The sequence below is a fragment of the Mesoplodon bidens genome (genome assembly GCF_964165515.1).
Source record: "Mesoplodon bidens genome assembly, chromosome: 9".
NCBI lineage: Eukaryota > Metazoa > Chordata > Mammalia > Artiodactyla > Ziphiidae > Mesoplodon > Mesoplodon bidens.
In genome coordinates, this window is record NC_138166.1 from 42,548,918 (window position 1) to 42,575,010 (window position 26,093).

General features: G+C 35.9%; 1 protein-coding gene across 6 annotated transcripts in view; it reads right to left on the bottom strand.

The window, feature by feature from the left end:
• The window catches only part of PHF14 (PHD finger protein 14), a 205,890-nt gene extending 181,387 nt beyond the window's left edge, over positions 1-24,503 (bottom strand). For 4 of the 6 annotated variants that reach the window (XM_081244011.1, XM_081244014.1, XM_081244013.1 and 1 more), the window contains exons 1-4: positions 24,028-24,502; positions 23,416-23,526; positions 15,043-15,821; positions 8,298-8,442 (exon numbers count right to left, since the gene is read on the bottom strand). In XM_081244011.1, coding sequence (XP_081100137.1) covers positions 8,298-8,442; positions 15,043-15,821; positions 23,416-23,526; position 24,028 — 1,036 coding nt within the window. In that variant the 5' untranslated portion in view covers positions 24,029-24,502. Of the gene's footprint in view, positions 1-8,297; positions 8,443-15,042; positions 15,822-23,415; positions 23,527-24,027 lie in introns of all 6 variants that reach the window. The other 2 variants (XM_081244016.1, XM_081244012.1) reach the window with 2 other exon arrangements.
• Between the last annotated feature and the right edge of the window lie 1,590 nt (positions 24,504-26,093).

A 26,093-nucleotide genomic window follows, 5' to 3' on the forward strand; every position in this document is an offset into this window, starting at 1 on the left:
AGAGCAACGGAATAGGATAGAAAGCCCAGAGATAAATCAACACACATATGGTCACCTTATATTTGATAAAGGAGGCAAGAATATACAATGGAGAAAAGATAGCCTCTTCAATAAATGCTACTGGGAAAACTGGACAGCTACATGTAAAAGAATGAAATTAGAACACTCCCTAACACCATACACAAAAATAAACTCAAAATGTAAGGCCAGACACTATAAAACTCTTAGAGGAAAACACAGGCAGAACACTCTATGACATAAATCACAGCAAGATCCTTTTTGACCCACCTCCTAGAGAAATGGAAATAAAAACAAAAATAAACAAGTGGGACCTAATGAAACTTAAAAAGCTTTTGCACAGCAAAAGAAACCATAAACAAGATGAAAAGACAACCCTCAGAATGGGAGAAAAAATTTGCAAATGAAGCAACTGACAAAGTATTAATCTCCAAAATTTACAAGCAGCTCATGCAGTTCAATATAAAAAAAAAAACAACCAATCCAAAAATGGGCAGAAGACCTAAACAGACATTTCTCCAAAGAAGATATAGAGATTGACAACAAACACATGAAAGAACGCTCAACATCATTAATCATTAGAGAAATGCAAATGAAAACTACAATGAGATATCATCTCACACCGGTCAGAATGGCCATCATCAAAAAATCTTGGAGAAAAGGGAACCCTCTTGCACTGTTGGTGGGAATGTAAATTGATACAGCCACTATGGAGAACAGTATGGAAGTTCCTTAAAAAACTAAAAGTAGAACTACCATACAACCCAACAATGCCACTACTGGGCATATACCCTGAGAAAACCATAATTCAAAAAGAGTCACGTACCACAATGTTCATTGCAGCTCTATTTATAATAGCCAGGACATGGAAGCAACCTAAGTGTCCATCGACAGATGAATGGATAAAGAAGATGGGGCACATATGTACAATGGAATATTACTCAGCCATAAAAAGAAATGAAATTGAGTTATTTGTAGTGAGGTGGATGGACCTAGAGTCTGTCATACAGAGTGAAGTAAGTCAGAAAGAGAAAAACAAATACCGTATGCTAACACATATATATGGAATCTAAAAAAAAAAAAAAGGGTCATGAAGAACCTAGGGGCAGGATGGGAATAAAGACACAGAACTACTTGAGAATGGACTTGAGGACATGGGGGCGGGGGAAGGGTAAGGTGGGAAGTGAGAGAGTGGCATGGACATATATACACTACCAAATGTAAAACCAACAGCTAGTGGAAAGCAGCCACATAGCACAGGGAGATCAGCTCGGTGCCTTGTGACCATCTAGAGGGGTGGGTTAGGGAGGGTGGGAGGGAGGTAGACACAAGAGGGAAGAGATATGGGGACATATGTATATGTATAACTGATTCACTTTGTTGTAAAGCAGAAACTAACACACCATTGTAAAGCAATTATACTCCAATAAAGATGTTTAAAAAATAAAACAGAAAATAAGATGATATCATGGAGGTAAGTAATAAATAAATAAATAAATAAATAATTTTTTTAAACTAAAATAATTAAGTAGTGATAAAAGCTCCTATTTGGATAAACAACTTAAGGACTGAAACTACTTCTGAGAGGCTGCTGACCGTGTTTTAGAGAAGGAAGACAAAATTAAAAGCTAAAAAGGAGTAAGAACATGGTCCACCTAGAAAAAAGACAAAAAACAAAAAAATCTATGTTATTTGGACCAGGTTATACATCATTACTTATCTTTTCAACCCAGGTTCCAGTTAATATGGGGTGGCAACAGTGCATAACAGTATCAGTAAGACTTGACCCAAAACTGCTCCAGGATATATATATGCTGATCAGGCTGCACATTACTGTACTGAGGATTATTGTTACTTTTCCTCAAAAGAGAAATTCAACCATGTAACCAAAGATTATTAAGCAGGGTTTGATGTGGTTTTTTTTTTCTTTTTCTATTTAGTAGACAAGACTGCTACAAAGCTAGTTTAAGATGAAAAAGTCTTCACAGATCTACTAATCAACACAATTTCTTAGTGATGCCATCCAAATGCTACTAAAAAAACTTAAATGGAAAAGTCAGGAGTATATCCATATCAAAACAACCCCTTCTCAAACAAGTAGTGATATCTGGTAAGGAATCTTTTGGACTAGTAGTCAAATAAAAATGAACTACAGGAAATTACATTAAAAAGGATCCCAAATACCATATTTGGTATGTTTACTAACAAACAGGGAATAACAATTTTATTAGAATACCATATTAATCATAACTTTAATTCATTGGATTTATGAAAATATACATTGATGTTTAATAACACTTCTCCCTTAAACCGAAACAGATCATTTAAAATCTCCAAAACTAGGAATCTTTCAAGATATTAGCTCTAATACTACTACTAAGAAAGAAAGAAAAGCTACTAAGAAAGTGAGAAAGAGAATTATATAATCACAATCATACAACAGAAACCCCAAAGTTAATGAGAGAAAGGGAAAATTATTTATACTAAAGGAAGAAAGTAGTAACGATAAAATAAAAAACTCAAGATTTATTTTTTACTTTGATTTACAATTTGCATGTTTAACTTTGAACGTATCTGAAGTTCACAGAATTAACAATACTCCCAACAAAGCAATTATACTACAACATAAAGATTCAGTTTCTGAATAGAGGAACTACTCAGTTTCTCTATTTACTGTTTTACCTATTTATTTTTTCCACATATTAGCTTGCTCTCAAAAAGCTTATAAAGCATCACACTCAGGAGTATTAATTTCCCTTTCCGTGTCTTCCCTTCTTCCTTCTCTCATAATAAAAGTAGTTCCCCTATTCTAATGAGTTAGCCTTGGGAGAAAAATGAGCAATCATTAGCAAATGCCCAAATGCCATCAGAGCCACTTAAATGAATAACACAATAAAAAATGCTACATGACTTTATAAACACAACTTGCTTTTGACCTAAATGAAATTACCACTCAGTTTGATAATCTTCTTTGTCTGCCTTGACTCAGAAAGATTTTTTGGTTGTTTCTAAAAAATCAAAGCTTCCTTAGAAAGAAAGTAGATTTGCCATTATTGAGACTATTCATCTGAAGCACAAGTATCATTATGAACTTTTAATAGCTCTAGACACATCAGGAGAACTAATGGGGTGTCCTTCCAGAAATCTACATTCATTTAAACAAGAATCTATTGGGAAAGAACTCATACTAAGAATCCAAGAGGTACAAGACTAAATCAAAGACACAGACAATGTTGGTGAGGATACAGAGAAAAGGGAACCCTCATACACTGTTGGTGGGATTGTAAATTGATGCAGCCACTATGGAAAACAGTATGGACGTTCCTTAAAAAACTAAAAATAGAACTACCATATGAACCAGAAATTCCACTGCCGGGTATATATGCAAAGAAAACAGAAACACTAATTCGAAAAGATACATGCACCCCAATGTTCATAGCACCACTATTTACAATAGCCAAGATATGGAAGCAACCTAAGTGTACATCAACAGAAGAATGGATAAAGAAGATCTGGTATACACAATTGAATATTACTCAGCCATTAAAAAGAATGAAATTCTGCCACTTGCAACAATGTGGATGGACCTAGAGAGTAAATATTATGTTTAGGTGAATAAGTCAGCCAGAAAAGGACAAATACCTATGTTATCACTTACATGTGCAATCTAAAAAATTAAAACAGCAAACATATGGAACAAAACAAAAACAGACTCAATATATAGAAAACAAACTAGCAGTTACCAGTGGGGAGAGGGAAGGGAGGAGGAGCAAGATAAGGGTAGGAGATGAAGAGATACAAACTACTATGTATGAAATAAATAAGTAACAAGGATACATCGTACAGCACATGGAAATACAGCCATTATTTTGTAATAGCTTTAAATGGAGTTAAATCTATAAAAATACTGAATCACTACTTCATACATCTTAAATTAATATAATATTATAAATCCACTATACTTCAATAAATAAATAAATAAGACAAGAGGTCAGAGGGGAGGGTTCATTCTGATTTGTACATAGTACTAGTCCCCAGGAGACTCAGGCCTGAGTCCAAAATGAAGGACCTATAGTACAATAAAACAGTTGCTTTACTATCATAGCTGTTGGACACTGAGGCCGCATGGCCGTAGCAGCCTGCCTACCAGCAGCAAGACACAGTCAAACACTTCTAGGGACCAGGCAACTATCAAAAATGAGCAAGGGATTTGAGAGAAGACAGTGGTAAACTGAAGACTGTAGGCTTCACCAGCAGGAGGCAGCCCTGAGGATTGTTGCCATAAGCGAGTGAAAACCTACTGCTGTTAGAACTTCAAGAGAACGAATTCCAGAATGTGCAAAATAAAATCTCCCAGTTTTTAAATGTTAGCAATCAATTCAATTTCTTAAAACCATTGTGCAAGCCTTAAAAATCACATCCATGGGGCTTCCCTGGTGGCGCAGTGGTTGGGAGTCCGCCTGCCGATGCAGGGGGCACGGGTTCGTGCCCCGGTCTGGGAGGATCCCACGTGCCGCGGAGTGGCTGGGCCCGTGAGCCATGGCCGTTGAGCCTGCGCGTCCGGAGCCTGTGCTCCGCAATGGGGAGAGGCCGCAGCGGTGAGAGGCCCGCGTACCGCAAAAAAAAAAAAAAAAAAAAAAAAAATCACATCCATGGTCAAACCTATGACTTATGAAGTAGAGATAGTGCCCTCAGCATGATGAAAAGTCAACAACACTAATAGTACTGGTCATGCCTGCATCACACATCAGCAATGACAGTCATGAATACAAGCAATGGTAACATACTTGTGACCATCAGTGGTGATCAATACAACAATGGCAGCACAGCTGCTGCTTTTGATGTTCAACTATTCTTCAACTCCTCCAAGAAATCTGAACCACTCCTGGAGGAAAAAAAAAAGCATACATACAACCATGTTGACTGGTCTCAACTCATATTCATTACTAATCTAAAGTGGTCCCTTATTGCTATCTGGTAATGATATATATACATAATATACACATGTGAATACATGTATGTATGTATACACACACACACAATATTAAGTATTGTGTTATTTCCCCAAATAACTATTTTACACCAACGTCTCACTCCTCAAATCTCCAACACTCTGGTAATGACTGCTTCCTACTTCACTGAAAAAATAAGAAGCATTCAAAAAATAACTTCCACGTGCTCTGACCACCACATCTAACATCCTACCTACATCTGTATCCATATATTTTCTTTTCCCTCCAGTTACTATGGCTACCTTTATCTATTAAATCTCTCCAGTTGGTACTGGATCCCATCCTCTCTAGCCTTGTACTCAAAGCCCTTGCTCCACCAACTGTTCCCCTTTCTCTCCTTACATCATCAATTGTCAACTTTCTCTTTCCACTGGTCACTTCCATCAGCACACTAACATGCCAGATAATCTCTGCATCTGTGGTAGGCAGTCTCTAAGATGGCCCACAGTGTTAACATTCTTGGAATGTCCCCTCCTACATTTGACTAGCATTGTTCTGTGTGAACAACAGAATATCGCAGAAATGATAGTACATAGTCTGTTAACTAATTTCATATCTTTCCCCTTGCTTTTATGTATTTTATATTTATTTAATAAACCATGTGATATAAACATTTTGTCCGTAACCCTTTTTTTCCCATGACCTTTGGAATGGCTTGCCTGCTAGTGTATTGGGGGTCTACGGTTGCATTAGAGTAATTTCCCACACGACAGGTTTTCATCTTACTCTAAAAACAGTATTTGAGAGCTACCTTCTCTTTTGAAACGTCTTCCTTACTTAACCTCCAGGTCACTACTTAAGGTTCCTCTCCTATCTCACTGGCAATGTGTTCCCCATCTCCCCTGATGTGCTAGGACCACTTTACTACTCCCTAGATAGCACATCCAGGCTCACAGTTTTAAATAACATCTGCAGACTGATGAGTCCCAAATTTATCTCGCCAGCCCCTATATGTTACCTAAACTCTAAAAATTTAAAACCAAACTTTTAATTTCCACCTCAAAACCTATTCCTCTCTTGGATCATTGCTATGGTCTTCTAAATGGTCTCCCTGATTCCCACTTTAGACCCACTTCAGTCTACTCTCAACCCAGCAGTCAGAGTGATCCTTCCAAGACATAAATCAAATCATATTAATCCTCTGCTCAAAACTTATGTCGGTCTTCCCAGATCCATCACAGTAAAATCTGAAACCTATGACTTCCAAGGCCTCATCTGGCTTGCCCCCAGCTCTGCCTCCACCACTAATCAGCTCACTCACTCAGTTCTAGCCACACTAACCTTCATGTCATTATACAAACACCCCGAACACGTTTCCACTTCAACATCTTTACTCACTACTCCCTCATTCTGGAGTGCTCTTTCCCCAAATATTCACACGGTTTGCTCACTCACATCCTTCAGGTCACTGCCCAAACATCACCGTAACAGAGAGGATTTTCTGCGTAAGCTTTTATAAATACAAACTTCCACCGACCCACTCAACCACCCCCATTCGTAGCACTCCCAATATTCCTTTTCCTGATTTATTTTTCTCCATAGTCCAGACCACCACCTGATACATATTTATTGTTTTATGTTTTCATTCCTGTCTCTCTTACTATACTTTAAGCTCCATGAGGTCAGCAATGTCTATATTGTTTATTTTACATGCCTAAAACCAACAGAATGCCTAGCACACAGAAGGTACTGAACAAACATTACTGAAAAAAATAAATGAATGAATAACAGTAATAGGAGACATTCCCACAGTGAGTCTTAGCAGCAAGGGAGGGGAGCTTCACATGAAGGCAAGAGGACTGGTTAAAGAAGCACAGGCCCCACAGGTCTCACAAGTCCAGCAGACACCCAGAACTATTTGGGAGAAGGGCTATAATACCAGAAAGGCCAGTAAGAAAAGGCCATAGAAACACTGTTTTGCAGTAGTCATGGCCCTGATAAGAAAAAATTAACTGATAGGAAAAAAGAATAACTTTACCACAGAGAAACCTGGAAGATACCCTCTCAACCAAGTGATCAAAATAACATCACCAGTAACTGGACAAATAAACATACATGCATGCTTCCTAATATAATACATTGCCAGCACAACATAACTTCTGTGGCACCCCTGCCAAAAGCACGTAACCTGAACCTAATCATGAGAAAACATAAGAAAACCCCAATATTGAGGCCATTCTATAAAAGAACTGGCCTGTATTCTTCAAAAATGCCAATGGCATGAAACACAAAAGACTCAAAATATGTTCTAGATTAAAGGAAACTACACAGACATGACAACTGAATGCAATTCATAATCCTGGATTTTATTTTGCTAGAATCAACATTATTGGGATGATTGGCAAAATGTGAATATAATCGGTAGATTATAGTATTCTATCAATGCTGATTGCCTGACTTTGATAATTATGTGATTGTGTAAAAGAATGCCCTTGTTCTTTGTTCTTAAGAAATATACATTGAGGTATTAGGGGTAGAGCTGAACATTCTGTCTACAATTTACCCTCAGAGAGGTGAGGAAAAAATTATTATATGAGAGAAGATAAAACAAATATAGCAAAATGTCACCATCCTGGAAATGTGAGTGACAAGTATATGGAAATTCTATTACTCATAACTTTTCTATAAGTCAGAAATTATGTCAAAATAAAAAATTTTAAATAAAGTACAACAAAAAAGTTACATAAAAAAGGTTCAAAATTCATAATCAGGAAAAATATTTTCAACATATTACAACATATTATATGTAATATGTAATTACACATTACATATAAAAATATGTTCAACATATTTCAACATATTCAGATTTTAACAGATGAACTCTACAAATTCTCCTTTCAAGTTCAAAATTTTAAAGTGTAACTATTAAAGAAGAAACTATAATACCACTAGACTTTAACAATAACTTTTTAAATAATACATTCTACTAGACTAACATACTAGACGTTTTCCTATATCTAAATTTCAGTTAAAAACTAGAAATAATGCCATGATGGAAAATATCATAACAATGACCTTCAAAGAAATACTGATTTCCATACAGTAATAATCTATTTTAATTTTTTAAAACACATTTTAAATGAACATAATCTGAAAAATAACACCCATTATACTTTGAAAATTCAGTATGTCTTATTTCAGTTCAAATATCATAAAATATTACAGGAAAACCGTAGTATAGTACATATGTAAAGTAGTTGATATTACTTATATAAATGCAGTATAAACCAGCCATTTCTGAAAGGAAACAAAACAAAGCAAAATTACCTTCATGGACTGTAATGCCACAATTGTCACACTGAATTATTTCATCAGCATCCTCACTATTATCTCCAAGACAAACACAGCAAATCAGAATATGGTCCATTTTTTGAGAACTCCAGTTTTGACTCTTCTCAAGAATCAGCGAGTCCTAATATTAAAATATCAGAAAATCACATATTTAAAAGGTAATTTTAATAAATAAAATTCACACCTTAAATCATTTTATGCATTTCCAAAATTATGCTGCATACTCCATTATTTTAGTAATTTCAAAGTATGCTACGTTTGAGAAGTGACTCTCTTTGTCAAAGGACCCTCTAAGCACCCTCTCTCTAATTTTTCACTTCTCTGCAAATCCCATATTCTCTCTCCTCTAGGAAATATAAAACCAAGCTTATAACCAACAACCCTTCATCTGCTTTGCCATTCTGGATATAGTCTGACCCCTGAAACTACAAGAAAGGAAAAATTAACCCACAAGTAATTACTAACCCTATATATGGGTTTTAAAAGTATAAGACATGTTTCCTACACTTAGGAAGCTTATAATCTTATCTTGGGGAGACAAGACACACACATATTAAACAGTAAAAAAAAAATCAAGATAACGTATAAGCAAATATGTATGTGATGGCATATTACAGACTATACTCCTTTAGTGCTGGGGAATCCAGAATTTCCAGGGTCATCAAACAACTGGATGACAGATCCATGAAAGCCTGCATAGGAAATCTGTGTATATAGGTACAGAAAACCATCTAAAAAAGAATCCAGATTGACTGATTGCTAGAAGAGTCAAAGTACTCTATTAGGTTTATGTCAAGAAATATCTAGTGAAAACTGGTAATAAAGACACCTAGTTAATTGTAATATAAAAGGAGAAAGGAAGATGTATTAATGAATATAAAAAAATAAAGGGAAGAGTGTGCTGCATTTAATTTATAAACCTTTGGCATTATGAATTTAAACTTTAAATGACAAATTAACATGATGATGATTCCTGTCATATTTAACACACTGGGCTCAGCATTACATATAATAAAAGATGGTACTTGAGTCTATATATTTTCATTTAAGAACCTAACCATATTCAGAAACAAATTAGTTCCATATCACACATTAACTATATTGTTTCATATTAACATTTTTATATTTCTATATTCTTTTAAACTGACCAATATTCAAAAGTAACCTTTAGAGTCATTTCAATAGCAATTTGTAAATAACATTTGAAAGACACGTGACTGTCACAATAACATTCTTTCAATATATTTTCTGTGTAATAAATCTAAACTTGCAGTTGATCTAAAAAACAAATCAAAAAAGAATGCAAAAGTTAACAAGGAGGCATCATTTCTCTTGAGAATTCTAGTACTTTAAAATTTTGTATTTTGCTCCTTTTTGTTATAAAACCAAAGTATCAATAGTTTGGGGCTTTGGACATGGCTAGCAAATAAAGATTAAAACTTCCTAAAAAGAAAAGTCATATTTTAAAGTACTTTAGTACAGTGAGCAAAACAAAAAAATCTGCCCAGATTTTCATCCCATTAGCAATGCTTCAAATGTAACAGCATTTGCCTTAAAGTCAAATGTTCTTGGGTTTCATTCTCAGCTCTCACTTAATAGCTATCGAACCTCAAAGCTGTAGTTTTCTCATCTGTAAAATGGGATGATAAAAATAATACCTACCTCATCAGGTTGTTGTGAGACTTAACAAGATAATGTATGGCAAGAATGTTCCTGAGACATACTAGGTATGCAATAAATGTTCATTCCCATTCTCCTTTCCTCTGTACTTCTTTGTAGGTGGTCCAAAAAGAGAAACATGAGCTGACCATTTATTACACTGGGGAATCTCCCTTGGAACCCCAAAAGAAAGGTCATAAGCCTCAATGAACACTGGTACTTTAAATATTTTCCCATGGTAAGTCCAAAAAATTTTTTTCTTAAAGTACCGCATCTAGGTTAAAAAAAAAAATCACAGACCAGAAAAAGATCTAGCAAACAACCAGAGTTTGATGACTGAGAGGCTACTCATGTTTATGGGCTCTGCCAATATTTTCCTGGTGGAACTACAACTATTAATCAGCCCTTGAAAAAAAAGGTTTACCCATGTGGGAAACAAGTAAATGTCTATGGATCAGAAAAACTGGCATCAACAGATAGTTCTATTCCATTATTTTCCTATTTGGCCATTTTGCTCAGAAAAACAGTAAATGTCTAAATTATCTCTATTCCATTTTCTCTCTACACATATTATCATTTAGAGGCAGAGAAAACAAAATTAACTGGCAATTTTGACCCTCTGATCCCCATCATTTGAGACTCTTACTAGACATTAAATACAAACAGATAGAAATGGGGATAGCTAGAGTCCTACAATATTACCCTAACCAAATGGCTGACAATGTTTCAATGGGAAAATCTAAACAATACATCCTCTTAAAAAGTTATCTAGGTTGTCTTCAATAGATCAAACATGGCTTGAAGTGCACTTCTGCTCAGAATACGAAAGTCAATTTAGTATCAATTTTTAATAGCGTATTTCTGAAGACATATCATTTTTCAAGTTTCTGGAGAAAATATTTAAGCTAAAGTTTTTACCACAAAATACATCATTTGAAAATATGATTTTTACATAAAAATGGAATTTGGGAAAATGGGTTTTTGTTTTTGTTTTTTTTTTTCTTTTTGCGGTATGTGGGCCTCTCACTGTTGTGGCCTCTCCCGTTGCGGAGCACAGGCTCCGGACGCGCATGCCCAGCGGCCATGGCTCACGGGCCCAGCCGCTCCGCGGCATGTGGGATCCTCCCAGACCGGGGCACGAACCCGTATCCCCTGCATCAGCAGGCGGACTCTCAACCACTGCGCCACCAGGGAGGCCCGGAAAAGGGGTTTTGAATGGCACATCTAGGATATAACTTTAATATTATGGAATAATTTAATGGACTCTAATGGTAATTATTAAGATTAAATGGGACACTATAGTAATAAATCAATGACTCCTTATTGTAAATTATTTCATTTTTCTCCTTGGGATTTAAAATTTACACCAAAAATTATTCTGCCCAATGTTTTTTTATCAGCTCTCAAATATGTTTAGTGTTCATTTATATATATATTCCACAAAGATTATTATAAATAACATATACAGCAGGGTAAATTCTAACTAAGCTATATGTGTGTTTAATAGGAGGAAATTCCAGCACCCTTCATATAAAACCAGAATTCAAAGAATCCTATCGCTCTGAAAATGAGAAAAAATTATTATACCAAGTTTGACCCACAGTTCTTCCTAGAAGTTTTTAAAGAAGGTTAAATTTTCAAGAATCTCAAGTAATTTTTGTACAATGTTACAAATTGATTTTTTTTAGGCTTTAGAGAAGTTTGTTTTATTTTGAAATGTGTAAAAAGACAAATGATTAATAAGTCAGAAGCCCCCAAAAGAAATGGCTATTTAAAAATTTTGGCAAAATGTTTACATTTTAATTAGCAAAATTCAGATGACAATTGCTATTTCTTCACATGGCAAGACATCTAATCTATTTAACATTATGAAAAAAAAGAACAAAAAACTTCCACCTGAAAATTTATACTGAGATGATTTTCTATCATATACTAATTCTCATTCAAAGCTCTAGTTTCAAAGTCCTGAAAATGGGAACCATTATCTGAAAATACTATACAGCCCTCCCCAAAAAATTTATTTCAGAAAACTAAAGGCAAGATAGCCTTGGTGAATCTCAAAAACTTCAAGATAAAAGTTTGAAAAAGACATGTAACCATATTCCAACGGGATTGTTTTAGATAGCACTAAAATGCCATAATGCCACTGACAAAGGTATATGCCCATGTGAAGAAAATGCAGGCTATCAAATGCCCAAATCTAGAACAGTAGTTCCCAAAGCATGGTCTGAGGAACTCTCTTCCAGGGGATCCAAAAGGTAAATAATAAGGATATTTGCCTTTTCACTCTCTCTCATGGGTGTATGGTGAAGATTTCCAGAAGTTACATGACACGGGACGGTGTCATCAATCTAATAACTTTTGTGTTTCTATACATCTCATTTTTTTAAATTTCTGAGTTTTAATTGGAAATGGCAAATATCAAAAGATATAACCTATATGAATAATAATCGGGGTCCTCAATTTTTAAGACTATAAAGGTGTCCTGAACCAAATAGTTTGAGAACCACTGCTCTAGAACATTTCAAGGCCTACAGCATAGACATGGTAAGACCATTAAGAGCCAATAATTATAAAAGGCCTCCACTCAAGAAAAAAATGTCAAATTCCCCTAAGAAATTTCAAAATTCTGAAAGTTCCTGGGCATCATTTACATGATACCCAACACCATATCCCTACAAAAGCACCTGACATAGCACCCAAGAAAAAATTTCCTGCTTATAGACTAAATACAATTCTATTATGTATTCTAAAACCACATTTTCAGCTATCTCTATTACAAAGTAGTATTTGAAAACAAATTAAAAGCATAGAAAAATAAAACTTCAAATATAATCAAATATATACATATTAACTAATGAACACTTGGCAAGGTATCACTACCTAAAATAACCAGGAAGATTAAAATACAAACATTGGCCAGAAGACAACAAGGATTACCTTTAGTCATCTTTTTTACAAAATCAAGATTATAAGAGCAGGAAATTTAGAAATATAAAATAATTTCGATTAGTTCTTTCTTAAAATTTAATATCTAATTTAAGTGACATTTATATAGGACTAGAATCATCAAAAATTATTGAAAAGTTTGAATAATAGTCTTGGAAAAAAACAGTTATCAAGCTTTCAGGTAGAATATTATTGAGGGGAAATTAACCTTATATAAATTCTTCTACATTTCTGCATAGGGTAGAGCAAAAGGAAAATTAACATAAATTAACACAAAAGGAATTAATTTAGTTACTATAAGAAGAAACTTCTTGACAACTGTACAAGGCACTTATCCAAGAAATGCCCTGGAATCTCATTCCTTTCGGACAATTAACCTAAATAAATAAAGTCCCATTATTTACTAAAATCTCTTCTGTTTAGTAGGAAAAAAAACTAAACAGCACATGTGGCCTTTAAATGCATCATAAAGGATAGTCTACAATCTCTTAAGCAATTTGTTATGTATTACAGATTATTAACAAATGGATAATTTGTATACATTTTACATGGCAAATTTCTAGACATATGCAGGTGTTCCCCCACACCTTAGCATAAATCTAATCCATACTGCCTCTATCCTAGCCAGCCTCCTTTTATGAATGTCGGGCTAATAAAAATGAAGAACGTGATACTGCAGAAGGTATACTTAGTCAGTAGATATAGGTTAGTATTAAGTGCTATAAAATAAACTGGATACATGTTTAAATCAAGTATGAACAATTAGATTTTCCATACTTCTGTTTCCTTAAATTGGAAATATGGAACTGTCTGTGCTACATCATTATGAATACTATACTATATTCCAAATGACGATTTTCCTTTACCTAAAGATAGGAATTAGGCAAGCACTGGAATCAGGCAATGTTCTTCTTAAGAAAATGGGCAACCTGGAAGTTAACCAACGTTTACAATGTAAAATATAAACTGCTTCTTCTCTACTGACATATAACACCTCTCAATCTGCTATATATTATTTTGGTAAAGCACCAACTTTTTAAATGAAACTTAAAATAGAAAATCACTGCTATGTAAAATTTGTAAACAGAAGAAATGTTAAAGAATAAGGCATAGAAGGAAAATCTTTCTACCAATTTAACCTATTTCAATAATATGAAAAAACAAAAAAATAAGTGCTTGTTAAAGAAGTGAATTTTTAAGACTATAAACACATTAATGGCATGACAGACTTACTATAGTTCTACATGTGATGTAACAGGTACATCTACATGTAAGACGACAACTCAATCTTTCTTTTGAAGAAAAACATATACATAAACACACAGACAAAGAGACACAAATGTGTTTGACTGAAGAGTCTTGAATGTTGCATCTTGGGCCCAATGGATAAACCTAACTTTCAGTAGTAGAACTTCAAGTGGAAGAACTGAGTCATTACTGTAGTTTTATGATAGTAATGTTTGTTTTAGGATAAGAAATGTTTGTTTGTTTTCATTTCTTTGTAGAGAGAACTTATTCACTAAAAATATGTAAATATATAGTTTGTATTTACTCCCATACATCTAAAGCAAAGATCTGGTGACTATTCAGATGGGTGCTACAACTGAAAAAGGAATTAACCTTTAAAATGAATCTCTAAAAGCCTGAGACAATCATTAAGCTGTTTGTTGCCCCGCTCAAAAGTATTCTAAAAGTCTAAATTTTTATGCGGATATGGATGTAACTAAGTTGAAAGAAAGGTGACCTTTGTTTTCATAATCCACTCAGCACCATTCAGCAGTCCTATGAACAATGGAGTGAGAGGATAGGAAAGGGAAAGGAAAACTCTACTATTTCCCAAGGGTATGGACATATAAATATTTCTCTAAGTATAGAGACTGAGCTCCTTGAGGACGGTGATTGTAAGCTCCTTGAGGACGGTGACAAACAGCAGATACTCAATAAAGGCGGGCTGACCAAATGAATAAATGTTACAGTTAGGGTGCTCACTCACTACCACAGCTGTCTATAACAGGATTTCAAGGAAGCCACTTAATATAACGGGTAGAATGGTTTAGAGAAGAATTCCCTTTTCCCCAGACAAACAGATATCATAAAAATTGGGTTGATCTACCTCATTACTCTTGCTCTGAGATAGTGTCAGGCTATCATTGGTCAGTTCCTCATCATCAGCACTGTTTCTGCTAAGAACTTTACTCTTCTTCTTCTTGCAACCCCCTTCACTGGCAGGGCTGCTATGATCTTCATCATTGCCTTCATCATTCTCATCCTCATCACTCCCACTTCCCTCATCTTCATCATCCTCATTGTCTCCATCACTTCCTTCCTTCTGAGATGCAGATCTTCCCTTTCTTTTTACTACAGTGGGTCGCCAATCATTGTCATCTTCACTATCATAGTCATCCATGTCATTCAGCTCTTCCATGGATACAAAATCCAAAAGTGGTCGGTTGCGACGAAGGTTCCACTTTTTTGGCTCACTGACTTGTTCCTCTGTAGTTGTTGTAGTGGGGACTGAAGGAGATGTGTTAGCAGCAGGAGGACTTGTGGCTGGTGTGGTGGAAGCAGCAGAAGCAGCCACGTTATCAGATGTTGTTGCTTTTTCTTTATCCTTCTCTCTCTCCTTCTCTTTATCTTTTTCTTTCTCCTTCTCTTTTTCCTTTTTCTTTCTAGGCCTCTCTCCATTCTCTTCTTCCTCCTTCTTTTCCACTTTAATTAACTGTTTTTCTGATGATAGTATTTCTTCCTCTGCAGAATTTTTAAGTTGCTCTTCTTTTACTTTAATATCTTCATTCAGTTCTTCCTCTAAAATATTTTCTTCAGAATCACTACAGGAACCTTCTCCACTGTCCTTTGAAGGATCTTCACTTCCATTACCACTCCCTTCAGAATCTGTTGAAAATATGAGAAAAAAAAAAACCACACATATGTATATACATACACACACACACACACAACGCTGACACAAATGAAACCACCAAAATTTGTGAATAACTTGCAAAACAATATAAACAAATTTAAGTCAAAGAATGGTAGACGTTCCCAACCTGATTAAATAATAAATCAATGAAGCTGGAATAATGGTTCTAGTTCAATACAGCACTAATGAAGATGAATATATGTAACTCTAAATTAAAATATGCTTTAAAACGAGGACCACTATTTTGTGTCATACATCTCACGCTATACTTGGTACCCTAGAGGCAATTTTTTTCTAAAAGTAAATGTGCTTCTTTTTAAATTGAGCACTTGATTTTAACTTTATGATAATGTAATACATACCAAATTGTTCTTCTCTTACATCTTTCTTTCATAAATTATATGGACTTACATGCATTGAGTCACATTCAGAACAAGAAATATATGACCCAAAAACTTTGTTCCATTTATCTCACTCTTTACTCAGCAAAAATGAACATAGATATTTATGACAGTCAATTTGTACCACATCCCTAATATACCAATCAATTTTAGGATCACCAAATACACAAGTGAAAAACAGACAATAGCAATGGCACAGAAAATGGAAGTTGCAAGATAAGTTATCAATTTTTCTGATTATTAGGATACTGTTCATATCAATAAAAGAGTTACATAAACTTCCAAAAATTCTAGGCAGTAACTACTACAGACCCTAGAATGAAAGAGATTAATGCATTTTTTTAAAACCTAATCCATCTCGGAAATGAGCAAGCACAGTAGTCACTAAAAAGATAGGCTGAGGACATTAAAGAGTTCATGCAGGACCATAAGTTTTCTAGCAAGTGCCTTCCATTCCTGTCTAGGGCAGCTCAGGCCCTCTTAAACCAACACTACTCAGTAACATTCTAATCCTCTTTACACATAATCAAATAAATAAAAATCTAAAATATTTGTGGAGAGGGTTATTGGTGGAAGGGGAGCAGGAGGAAGTGGGAAACAAACCAGTCACAGTCAAGTTGTAGCCAACATCAGTAGTAAAATCTGTAGGGTGATGAATATTTTGCACCTATAACCAAGATAAGGGTAGTAATAAAATGGTGAAAAAAATTCATGTTTCCATACCATTTTAATTTCTGTTAACTCAACCAGTGTTAGCCTCTATAATTACCTGGGTATTCAAAGTAAAAAAAAGTTGTCTGTAATTAGTATCTGGTTTCTAAAATATCTCAAAAATCCTTTACAAATGGCTGATGAAAAAAATCCTGCAAGTTAAATCACATAAAAAATAAAGACTAACATTTAGTGGATGTTGATTGAACCTATAAAATCACTGTCAATCTCAAGATTATCAAACAGGTGCCTACACCTTATTCAGGACTGTTGTGACAAAACACTCTCATCCTGAACAATCTTGTAAAGGACACAAGAGCAATATCATGTAGGCCAACCATCCCTTATCTGAATTTTGGAGCCACACGTTACAGAATTTAGATTTTTTTCAGATTTTAGAAAGGTAGCATGGTGTATGCACAATATATTAAACTAACACCTCCAGTGAGGTCTATGGTACTGTACTGTAATCAAATACATTACATCTGCAGTGAAAAGTATGAATATTTACAAGTATGATAAGTAAACGCTACAAATAAACTCCTATCAGTTCCAGTCTGGTTTTACCGTCAAATAAATTCATGCCAAACTTAGGAAACATCTTTGGATTTGTGAGCTTCTTAAATTTCCAAAAGAGCGTGGACCCAATGTCACTTACAAATAGGGGACTTATTTTCAGTCCAACAGCTCTACAAATTATTAGGAAAAGAAGTGATTTTTTTATACTACTCACAACAATTAAATCCAACCTACCAAGAAAAATACCCCTGGTAAAAAAATAATAGTTCCTAGATATTTTTAGATAAGGATATAGTAATAAGCAGAGTTGACCAAATGCTTCTAAGGCAAAGATAGATCCTTGTGCTCACTGACTAAAGCAAGCAATGCTATAATTAACAGCCCTGGGAGATGGAGAAAAGGAACTTTTCTTCTGGATTAACCTTGTAGAATTTTTTCTTAAGTAACTAAAAAGTACTCCTAATAATTTTCACCAATAAAAACATAACAGTAGATATAAAAGAATGATCAAGTGGGCCACAAACGTGGGCTCCTGATCAAAACTGAGACCAATCCAACTTTGCTATTACTTGTAAATTTTACAGAATGTCAAGAATTTCTGCAATTTTGTTTTGGTTGTTGTTGCCAATGCCAATCGATTATTTTAAAAGTACAGGGAAACTGATACTTTGATTCTGATTTTGTTTTGTTATCATGCCCAAATAGAAAGCAGAATTTTAAAAAGATTTAAATGCTTTATATTTGTTAACATTATTAGAAGAATGTGAGATTTTTCCACGAATTAAATCCTAGTAGCTTACCCAACCCTTCATTCTCCAAATATATCACATTATCCATACTCCAACTGCTGGGATCAGGAATATATCAAAGTTTATCTTTCTTTGATTTCTGAAAAATAACTTCTTCAACTGATTAGTCATAAGTTCTTTTTGGTACATACGCACTTGAAGGATAGAGATAAACAATATTTAGTTATGGCATTACTTAGTAATAATGACAATGAGAAAATCACTGTCCTTGGCTGTCTATAATTCTATTTTTGTAGGCTGTAATGAAAAATTTCCCATTCCTACCAATTCAAACAACGTTTCAAATCCATCACTCCTACAACCTTAAATAAAAGAAAAAAGTAATAACAGACTAGAGAAATAAACCAGATATTTCAAATACAGCTATCTTAGGCTTAAGAACAGAGTTAAGTCTAAGTCTACAATAAAAATGTTTACATTAGAAGAAAAATCTTTAAAATGGAAATCCCTACCTCCTATTCAGTTAAATAAAAGGTAATCTTTCTCAAACACAATATATCAGGGCTTCCCTGGTGGCCCAGTGGTTGAGAGTCCACCTGCCAAGGCCACAACAGTGAGGGGTCCCGCGTACAGCAAAAAAAAAAAGAAAAAACACAACACAATATATCAAAACCTCTCTAAGCAATAGCTATTTCAGCTAACAGGCAGTTAAATATTTTACAGTTACAGAGATTAGAAACCAACCTTCAAGAATCCCTTCACAATATTCAATGCTTAAGTTTCCCCCATGATAAATATTAAATAATAAAATTAATTCAGAGTTTTATGTTAACTTTGCAATATAAAAAATCATCTTTGTTCATCGACCTTAATTATTTAACTATTCTGTTTATTGATCTGGTGCAACAGTAATTAGGATTATAAATATATATAACAGATAACAGACAGATCACCAGTCTACTATTCAGTTATCATCTTGGAAACATTTTTAACTCATCTAGTATATCTCTTTCTAAAAAGCCAATCAGTCAACACAACTCATCTACTTCTGACTCCAGTTCCAGCTGTGTCATTTTACATTTTCTTAGAGATCTAGACCAGTGCTTCTCAAGTGGGTACAATTTTTCCCACAGAAAACATCTGGCAATGTCTAGAGACAGTGGTTGCCACAAAAGGGCAGGATTACGGTAGGGGTTAGGTACAGTAAATGCTACTGGCATTGAGTAGGTAGAAGACAGAGATGCTGCTAAACATCCTCCAATACAAAAGACAAGCTTCCACAACAAAGATTTAACCAACTCAAAATGCCAATATTGCTGAGATTGAGAAACACTGGTCTAGCATGTAAGACCTCAATTTGACCTCATTCTACTTCCCCAGGCTCATCTCTTCTACTATGCTTTTACTCGAAACCTGATCTCCATGTATAAACGATATTTTCCATCCTCCACATTTTTAACACCTAATGTTTCCCCTACCTAGGCTGCTTCTCTTTCAGTTCCTAGTTCAAGTCTCATCTCCTCAAAGAATCATTGTAAATCCAGTCTCAAGTAGCCCCATCTCCTTTGAAAGACTTGAACTACACAAGTGATTGATCATGCTTTATAACATCTATCTGCTATTTCATTTAATTATTCTAACATTATCATTATTTCTTTGTGAATTCACCATACAACCAGCAAAGTGCTTTTAAACAAAGCTACAGTTGGTCAATGAACATATCTTGATCCACTTAGCCAAAGGCAGTTAAGCACAAAATACTACCAAGGCAAACTCTCAGCCTGACTCTTCCAGTTAAATTGTTTTCTGGCAATTTGGACCAACTAAACTATGGCTCAAGATCTAAAATTAGCCATCTTACTTTGGCTAGGGGGCTGGGAAGACACAGCACTGCTATTTTGTCTTGTTTAATAAAAGTAATATATGCACTTATTTTCATAATCATTCATTATGTAGATTACTAAATGTAATCAATCCTATCTTAAATGTCTCCTATCCTATACCCAATCTTAAGTCCAAGTCTCAAATATAACCACTTTAACTAGGCCAAACCATAAAACTGCCAATAATCAACTGTCTTAGACCTATAAAGCTGATAATTTCATATGGTAGCAGCTCACTTTTCTACATACAGTTCTTCTGGTGGTTACCACCATAACTCTAATACACTTACACACTGTTTTAGGACTAATTTGAAAATGTATTTATTGACTGTCCTCAATCAAAAATGAGAAATTTAGCCCTACATTCACATTAAAGATAAAAGAAAAGATGATCAATTTTCAGTTCACAATTTTCTAAAGGTAGAACCTGATAATTATTAACTGTTTATAATCACCTGCCAATCTTATTGGCGGGTCATTTTTGAATAATATTTATCTTTATGTTATTATCTGAGAAGCACAAAAATAAAATTATGTCTATCAGCAAGGGTGATAACTTTTCAGAAATGTCTATATTTATTCTTATTTATTTATTTATTTACTTTTTGACTGCACTCTGCAGCATGTAGGATCTTAGTTCCCAACCAGGGATGGAACCCACACCCCCTGCACCGGAAGCTCAGAGTCTTAACCACTGGACCGCCAGGGAAGTCCCTCTATATTTATTCTTAAAGCCAAACAGAAATATGAAGTTTTGTCGTCAGAATTTCAGAATTCAAAATGAAAATCAGAAGAAACTGATGCACAGAATCAGTTAAAAATTGAGGGCCACCAATCTAACCATTTTAACATTAAGTCTGAAGGAAGTCAGTAGTTCATTGAGTTAGTCATGTCTACAGATTGTTCTGAAAGAAGCTATGATCAGAAAGATTATTATTAGCTATCATTAAAGATTATTATTTAGCTATTATTTCTCCACCTCCAGTTTAATCACCTATTACTAAATAGGGTTGGGATCCCACAACTTCAGCATGTTTGGAAAATAGTGATAAGTCTTAATGTCTTATTTCCTGTAAGAGTACAACTGTCTTACGCAGAGACGAGAAAGGATTCAAACAGGAGACACTGGTAATCTAGAGTAAGCCAACATCTCAGCTATGGGAGAAAACAATGCACCTTAACCAAGAGTGTAAAATACGACTCAATTTCTACTAATACCTATTTCAAACAAAATCATTTTCTACTAAACTCTCAGTTATGATAACATATCAAGAACTACACAAATAAATTTGTGACCTTTGGGGCCCAGGAAGTAAATTATAAGTACAGCAGACTAGGTAACAGCAAGTATACATTTTTGAGTGCTTTTAGGAGATTCAAAAAAAAATCATCAACCTAACAAAACTCATTCTACCACTGTCACAAGTAACAGATAATTCCCATCAACCACGATTAAGCTTTAACAAGGTCAGGAGTTTCTAATTTGCTTGATACCAAAAATTATTTTGAGAAAGCAATTTGTATCATTAGATTGTTTTAACCCTTGTAAAGGGAAGTGATACATGTCAATAAACAAAAAAAGAAAAATTATATACAAAGTCAGGATTTTCATAAAAATAATTATGGAATACTTAAAGAAATTAAGCTTTGGAGTTTTTCCCTAATGGTATTCAAACTAAGTCATAACTTCTGAAACCTAACTATTTTTGTCAGTTTACAATCTCAACCATGACAAACCAAAGCTACATTCTAGCCAAGAATATTCTTTTCTGCCAAGGTTTTCACCAAGAGCACTAAAATAGGTTTGAATTTTACTTCCTTTACCTTCTCTTTCTTTCCCTTCTTTGGAAGTACCAAACAACAGTAAACGAAATGGGAGATGAAAGAGCTGAGAAATAAAGTTTTTAAAAAATTGATCAAGGTAAACTTAACAACTTTTGATTGCTGGAAGTAACCTCAATTAGTCACCTTGATACAGTAAGTAAGTAGTTTCAATTTAAGATTACACCTATCTACTTTTAGGATCTAAGCAATAAAAAGATTCTAAATGTCGGGAGTCAAAAGAACTGGATTAGATCCATTTAGGCCTAAGTGGCCTCATACAAATTCCTTAAACTCAGTGCCCCTGTTATCTGTCAAATAATATCTCCTCCACGGAGTTACTGTAAAAATTAAATGAGATTGTGGAAACAAAAAGTTCTCGGTAAATCACAATGCAAATTCTGCTTGCTGATGCCATTAAAAGTAAAATAGTAACAAAACACAACCAAATTTCATCCCTTCCTACCATACCGAACAGAAAAAAAGAAAGAAAGAAAAGAAAAAGAAAAACCAGAGGAAAGGAGGGAGATATGACTAAGCATCAAAAATTCTCTGGAAGAATATTTTAAAACTGTTAAAAAGATAAAACTGAAAGGGCTCTAATTTCTCACTTTATTTAAATTTCTGTCAAAAGGGACAGAATTAAGTAATTTTTATTGTTCATGTATTTGTATTTTTCACATAAAATATTTAAACATAATTTGTATTTCTCAGATTCCTACAATGAAAACTTTATATGTATATATGTGTGCGTGTGTGTGAGTTACAATGAACAGAAGATAAAAGGAAAACCACACTTTTCTGTTTTTCAATTTTGTACCATGTGAATATACGACTCAAAGAAGTTTATTGTTCTTAAAATCACAAAATATAACAAGCAAGCACGCACACTTTGTACCTCATATTTTTAAAAGGCCCAATCCACAAGATCCAGCACCTACCAAAGTACAACTTTTTTTGGTCAATTCTATTCTGGTAAAGGAGCTAACAGACAAAAAGCAAAACTCCCCTCAAGAGGATGCCAAGTGATCTGAAAAGAGAAGAACTCTGTTCCTGGGCTGTTCATGGCTCATGTTATTCTCAGGATGTCACTCCACTTCAGGATATCCCTAGACTTTTTTCCCCTCTGTCCATAAAATAAGCATGAATATATTTTAAAATAAAGAACAGAGAAAACACTTTTGCATCTTTGTATCTTTTTGTTTGTTTTTTAATAAGGTATAATTGATTTACAGTATTACTGCATCTTTGGAATAAGGCCTTCTCTGATAATTATCTGAGTAAATATCAAAAAAACAGAAGCAGTGACAGTATCTAGTGATAGGATCTTAGGGAAAGGTGGGAAATAAACAGACAAAATAAAGTTTATGTGCTTTAACTTTATATTGGCATTTTAATTAAACGGATTCTTTTTAAGAAAAGTCTGAAAATCAGCTCAACTGCAGAAAGCTGGGGAAAGGGAAGCAAGAAGGAAACATTTACCTGAAGCATCTCCAACTTTAAAATCACTGTCATCTGAACTATCATAATCGAGAGCTTCTAGCAGAGAAGCTGCCAAAGGCTTCACCTGCCTCCTCTTGGAGCTGCGATCCACTGTTAAGAGAAAAACATTACACCGTCATTCACAATCACGCCAAGCACGGGGGAGAGCTGTGGTACTGAGGGAAGGTACAGATGACCTCGTGCAGGTGGTGCAAATCTGTCTTAATTCAGTTCTCAGCAAAAGGTGTGGGGGAAGGTTGGGGTGGGAACACTGGCTGGGGAGGGCCGGGCATTTCCACGGGCAGCTCCAGACCCGAGGTACAGCAAAGACGAACCCAGGCCGACCAAAATCGAAACTGGCCCTCTTGAACATCTTGCTTCTGAAACTCGCTTGTAATCCCTCACTTAGACATCGTTAACAGTCAACAGAAAATGCAAAGCCCAGGGAATGTGAAAAGCTATGTTCATTCCCACGGACCGTGGAGGGGGAGCGTCCACGAAGGGTCCAGCTTCCCGCAGGACACTCCCACCCCCGCCCTGCTCCAGCCGGCCCTGACTTCTAGAAGGGTTGAAATGGACCTGTCGCCCCGCGGACGCCTCCGACACACTTACTAAGGAATCCGAGGTGGTCGTTTGGAGTAGACCTAGGGAGAGGCTGCGAGAGCCCAGGCAGCGCCGAGGTCGAGGACTGAGACCAAGGAAACGAGTCCAAAAGATGCTATTAAAAATAGGCGGCGCCGCGGACCAGACCGGGGCGCCCCAGGTGCAGCCCCGCGGTTCCCCTCCCGCCCCCCGGCCCCTGGTCCTCGCAGAACCGACCCCGGCCGCTAGCGCGCCTTCCTTTGGCGCTTCCCCGGCCAAAGGCGCCCTCCGGCCCAGGCAGCGCGGCTAACCCGGCAGCCCTGGGGAGTTAACGTCCCCTGTTAAAACTCTTAGAAAAAAAAATAAACGAAAGAAAAACTTTATTAGCCTGCAACAAAAGCAACAAAAGACTCAGAATTTACACAATCCGAGGCCGGTTGCATAAAACAATAGGGAAAGCAACGACCCGGATACAGCTTTGAAGGGAAGGAAGTGAAAACACCAAGCAGAGAGCGGCCCTAACAGCAGCAGGGGCCGAGGGCGCGTGCGCCAGCCTCACCTCCGCTCTCCCTCAGGGAGGAGGAGCCGAACGGAGACGGAAGGAACCGAACGGAAGCCGAGAGGGAGCCAAGAGGAGCCGAGCAGTGCGAGGGCGGAGTAGAGAGTTCTAGACTCTCGGCCAGTAAGTCGCTGAGGCCCGGCCCTCAGTCCAAATCCGTGGAAGGCCAATTTTTGTGTCTGACAAGACGGAGAAGGATGTGTGTCCCCATGAATGTGGAATAGTGCCTTGCATACATTTAGATAATTTATTTTATAAGGTGAATTTTTAAATCCATAAAAATAGGAGAGTATGTACAATCGGATGTCAGTCCTTCAACAGTTTCAAACGCCACGTTTATTCACATACAGGTTAATTATTTTTAAAAAACAATGTTAAAATGTTAGAATCTGAGCAGTATTAATACTTTTTAAATGTTTATATATCAAGGATAGAGGAAGATTTGAATGAAGCCGATTCAATTGATCCATTTATTCCCCAGATATACACTGAGTGGTAATGTTTGTAACATGGGGAAATACCGTGTCACAAAGGACTGTAAATGAAATATATAGGAATCAAATCATACATTGCAGTAGTGGAGCTTATTCTTTAAAGAAAACGTGTTGGCGGTCCTCCCTGGTGGCACAGTGGTTGAGAGTCCGCCTGCCGATGCAGGGGATAGGGGTTCGTGCCCCGGTCTGGGAGGATCCCATATGCCGCGGAGCGGCTGGGCCCGTAAGCCATGGCCGCTGGGCCTGCGCATCCGGAGCCTGTGCTCCGCAATGGGAGAGGCCACAACAGTGAGAGGCCCTCATACCGCAAAAAGAAAAAGAAAAAAGAAAACGTGTTGAATTCTTTTGTAAACTGGAATTAAATTTTATAACATTAAATTTGAAAAATTAGTAAATACCTATGTAGTACAAGTCATGGGATGATTACATACAGGCTGAACCTTCAGCAAGAAAGTTTTTATCTTTTCCCTGCCAGAGCTTAAGGTACAGTTGAGGATACAAAGAAGTCAGTGAGCAATTGCTATCTATTGTGAAAAGGACTGCCAGAGAAAAAGTACATATGCTAAGTCTTCCTGGAGAAAGTTATATTTAGATCCAGACATAGTGTCTGAACTGGCTGGAGAAGGGAGAAAAAGAGACAGAGGTTCCAGACCAAAGAAAGGACATGTGCAAATGACCAGGACGAAAAGAGTATGACTAGTCAGATTCCCTGAAAGCTGGACTACCTCTAATGCCTCAGGATATTCCACCACAATAGTAGTTACCGCAACCTCCTATTTCTGTGTTCCTAATCACTGCTAAAAATGCAGTCTCTCTGACCCTCCAATCTCTCTGAACCTTTAGTTCCTTGACCCAAACTACCACTTCTATGTACCTGCTCAAATCTTTCTATCGTGCTGAGGAAACTTCCATTCCAAAAATTTAAAACCTTAGTAAATCCTTTTCCCTTTCAATGATAGTTCTTGTACCTCCTTGTATAAAGTGGAAAGTCACCCTGCAGCCCCCTCAGATGGAAGCCACTCATTTTCTCAACATCCAAATGT